The sequence below is a fragment of the Monoraphidium neglectum genome (assembly GCF_000611645.1).
Source record: "Monoraphidium neglectum strain SAG 48.87 unplaced genomic scaffold scaffold01248, whole genome shotgun sequence".
In the NCBI taxonomy this organism is placed as follows: domain Eukaryota; kingdom Viridiplantae; phylum Chlorophyta; class Chlorophyceae; order Sphaeropleales; family Selenastraceae; genus Monoraphidium; species Monoraphidium neglectum.
Genome location: NW_014012380.1, coordinates 1 through 2943, shown reverse-complemented (window position 1 = coordinate 2943; position 2943 = coordinate 1). Strand labels below are relative to the sequence as shown.

At 68.4% G+C, this 2943-nt stretch overlaps 1 protein-coding gene across 1 annotated transcript in view; it reads right to left on the bottom strand.

Moving 5' to 3' along the window:
* The window catches only part of MNEG_7175 (hypothetical protein), a gene marked incomplete at both ends in the record, with an annotated part of 3304 nt that extends 570 nt beyond the window's left edge, over positions 1-2734 (bottom strand). The window contains 7 exons of the mRNA XM_014044349.1: positions 38-294; positions 591-773; positions 904-1140; positions 1378-1600; positions 1982-2157; positions 2496-2622; positions 2712-2734. Of these exons, the coding sequence (XP_013899803.1) occupies positions 38-294; positions 591-773; positions 904-1140; positions 1378-1600; positions 1982-2157; positions 2496-2622; positions 2712-2734 (1226 nt within the window). The remainder of the gene's footprint in view (positions 1-37; positions 295-590; positions 774-903; positions 1141-1377; positions 1601-1981; positions 2158-2495; positions 2623-2711) is intronic.
* Between the last annotated feature and the right edge of the window lie 209 nt (positions 2735-2943).

Below are 2943 nucleotides of genomic sequence, written 5' to 3'. Positions count from 1 at the left end.
CCGCCCCCCGGCCGCCGCCGCCGGCGCAAACGTGCACTCCCCGAATGCCGCCGCCGCCGCCTCCCGCTCCGCGCGCGCGCGCCGCGCGCCCGCGCGCGCCTCGAGCGCGGCGCCGTCGCGTCCGGCGCCGCCCGTCGCGAGCCGGAAGGGCTCTGGCCGCGTGAAGGGCGCCTGGGGGGGCCGCGGCGACTTCATAAACACGCGCGCCTCTAGCGCCTCCTGCTCCTGCCTCTGGCGGCGCGCCATGTCCTGAAGCTCCAGGAAGCGCCCCAGGCCCTTTATCAGCACCGGCCCCTGTCGCGACGAAAAAGTTGCGCCGGCGAGGGGTATCGAACCGGGGACGTCGGCGGCGCGTGTATGGTTTGCAGGGAGCGTTTGCGCATTGGAAGCTGTCTGCGCGTCTGCCTTTGCACCGTGGCAGGCGCGGCGGCTACCCCTGCCGGGGGCCCTCCGTTCGGTACTCCGCCATCTGGGCGGCCGCATAACGCCCACCACATGACAAAACTCCGCCCCGCATCTGCACATCGTTCACGCCCCACGACCCGCCCTGCCGTCCCCCCGCCGCGTTTGCGCCCGTGCCACGTCCTCACCCGTGGCTGCGGCACCGGCGCGGGGCGGCCCCTGGCGTTGGGCTCAAAGGTGCACTCCAGCAGCTCAGAGTACTCCGCCTCCGCCGCGACGCCGGCGGTACGCGCGGAGCGGTACGGGGCGGCGCCCGATGGCGCGCCGATGGCCGCGGCGCTGTACAGCCGGTCAACCAGGTCCTGGGCCTCCTGGGGCGGGGGCGGGATGGGGGGGGGGGTTGTACGTACGTTTCATGTTTGACGCGCCAGCAGTACACATGATGACGTCATCGGGTGACATCAGCGGCAATACACGCACTCATCGTGGCGGAGAGCTGACGAGACGCGAGGGCCGCTGCCGGTACATCAGCGGCGGCCCTTCAAAGGCGAGCGTTTGCCTCCGCTGCTGCGTGCGCGGGGGGCGGCTCGCCTCTTCTGTGATCGCCAGCTGCGGCGCGTGCCGGGCCGCGCCCTTCGACAAGTCTGGGGCGAATGTGCACTCCGCCTCTCGCGCCGCTGCAACCTCCGCCGCCGCCGCCGCGCGGCGCGCGCGGCCGCGGCTGTTTGCGGAGAGCTCCTGCGTGCCGACGGACGCGGGGCAGGGGGCATTTGGGGGCGGGGGATGGAGGGTTTGGAGGTGGAGAGCAGGACGCCCGTTGCGGATGCTGTACGTGGTGAGAAAGCGCCCACAGGCAAGGCGGCTTGCCGGTCGCAGTCCCTCTTGCCGCCGGGCGTCCCTTACGCTGTTTATAAGCTACAATAGAATCTCTGCTTCGCGCCGAGGACACTGCCAGAGCTGCACCCCGGCCCGCACATCATCAGGCGGCCCCCGCACGCCCCGCCGCAGCGGCGGCGCTGCCCCCCGCACCTCGAGCGGCGTGTTGCGCGCCATGGTGCGGCTGCGGGGGCAGATCTCGGGGGAAAAGGTGCACTGCGCGGCGAGGAGGTGCGCCGCGAGCGCGTCGCGGCGCGCGTCGGCGCGGCGCTTGTCGGCGGAGGCGACGCGCTCGATGCGGTCCAGGTAGCCTTGGTGGGGCCTGGGGTGGGTGAAGTGCGTTGACAGCGTGTGTGTTTGCTGTGTGTGGTGTGTGTATGTGTGTGCGTTGCGTATGTCTGAGAGTACGTGTACGTTCGTTTGTACCTGTTTGTGAGTGTAATGTGTTGAATGCATGCGTGTATTTTTGTATGTGATCGAGAGTGTGTGAGTGTGTATGTGTGTTTTGTGGACAAGTCACTTGTGAGTCTCAGGGCATTACCACAAGACCTATGGCCAAAATAGAACAAATTTTCAAGGAAGCGGGTGAGCCAAGGCAGATTTGCTCAGGACAAGCCGCGGCCTCGCCTTCGGCCCCCCAAAACAGGTGGCCGCGACGCGGCGTGCATTGATGCCATGACACGCCGCCACGTCTCTCTCTCACGTGCCGCCTCCCACGTCATCCGCCACCCAGCTCGTATCCTGCCGCTCGCGCGCGCCGCGCGGGCTGGCCGTCGGCCCGGCGCGCGGCGTCTTGGGGGCGGTGAAGCGGCACTCCTTGTCCTCTGCGGCCAGCTGCAGCAGCAGCATCTTTTCGGTGCGCAGCGCCTCAAAGTACCGCTGCGCGGGCGATTGAGTAACCATGCAATGCGTGAGGATTGTTGATTGTGGTTTTGCCAGTTCAGTGATTTTTTGGATTTGCCGCCTTCTCGCTGGACAGCTGGGGGGAACGCTGGTTGCTGCAGTGCAGCTGGCTCATCAATTGTTGGGAGTCTAGGAGGCCGCGACAGTGCATGCACGAACACATAGCGACATAGGCCGCTGCCCTGGGGGCATGGCTGCGGCGGCAAAATGCGAGACACGACGCCGCCAAGGCTTGCCCCCCTTCCCCCCGCGTGCACGTGCGCAGTACACACGCGTGCGTGTGTGTGTGTGTATGTGTGTGTGTAGGTGATCACCTGCCGCTCCATGAATCCCGAGGGTATCTCCCTGCTGTGCGCCAGCAGGCGCTCGCTGGCGGCGTTGGTGGCCGGAGAGAAGGTGCACGCGGCTGCGCCCGCAGACGCAGCCAGGTGCGCCTCGCTCCTGCGGGGCAGAAGGGGGGATGCAAAGGGGGGCCGGGCCGCAGGGAGCCAGGGGCCGGGGTTGCGATGAGACCTGCTTGTGTGACCGACGCGTGGTTTTCGACACCCGGCATGGCAAGATGCGGGCAATGCCTGATTCGTTGGATGGGCATCCATTTGCGCTGCAGGGCTGAAAGGCGAAGAAGCGGCGGCGCAGGTGACCGTGCCGCATGCGGAGCCCGCCGCCCAGGACGCTGCCAGCCGCACCTGCTGCGCCGCAGCAGCCCAGGCGCAGGCGACGGCGGCCGCGCCGGCGCGCCGCCCGGCGCCGCCTCCCGTCTCG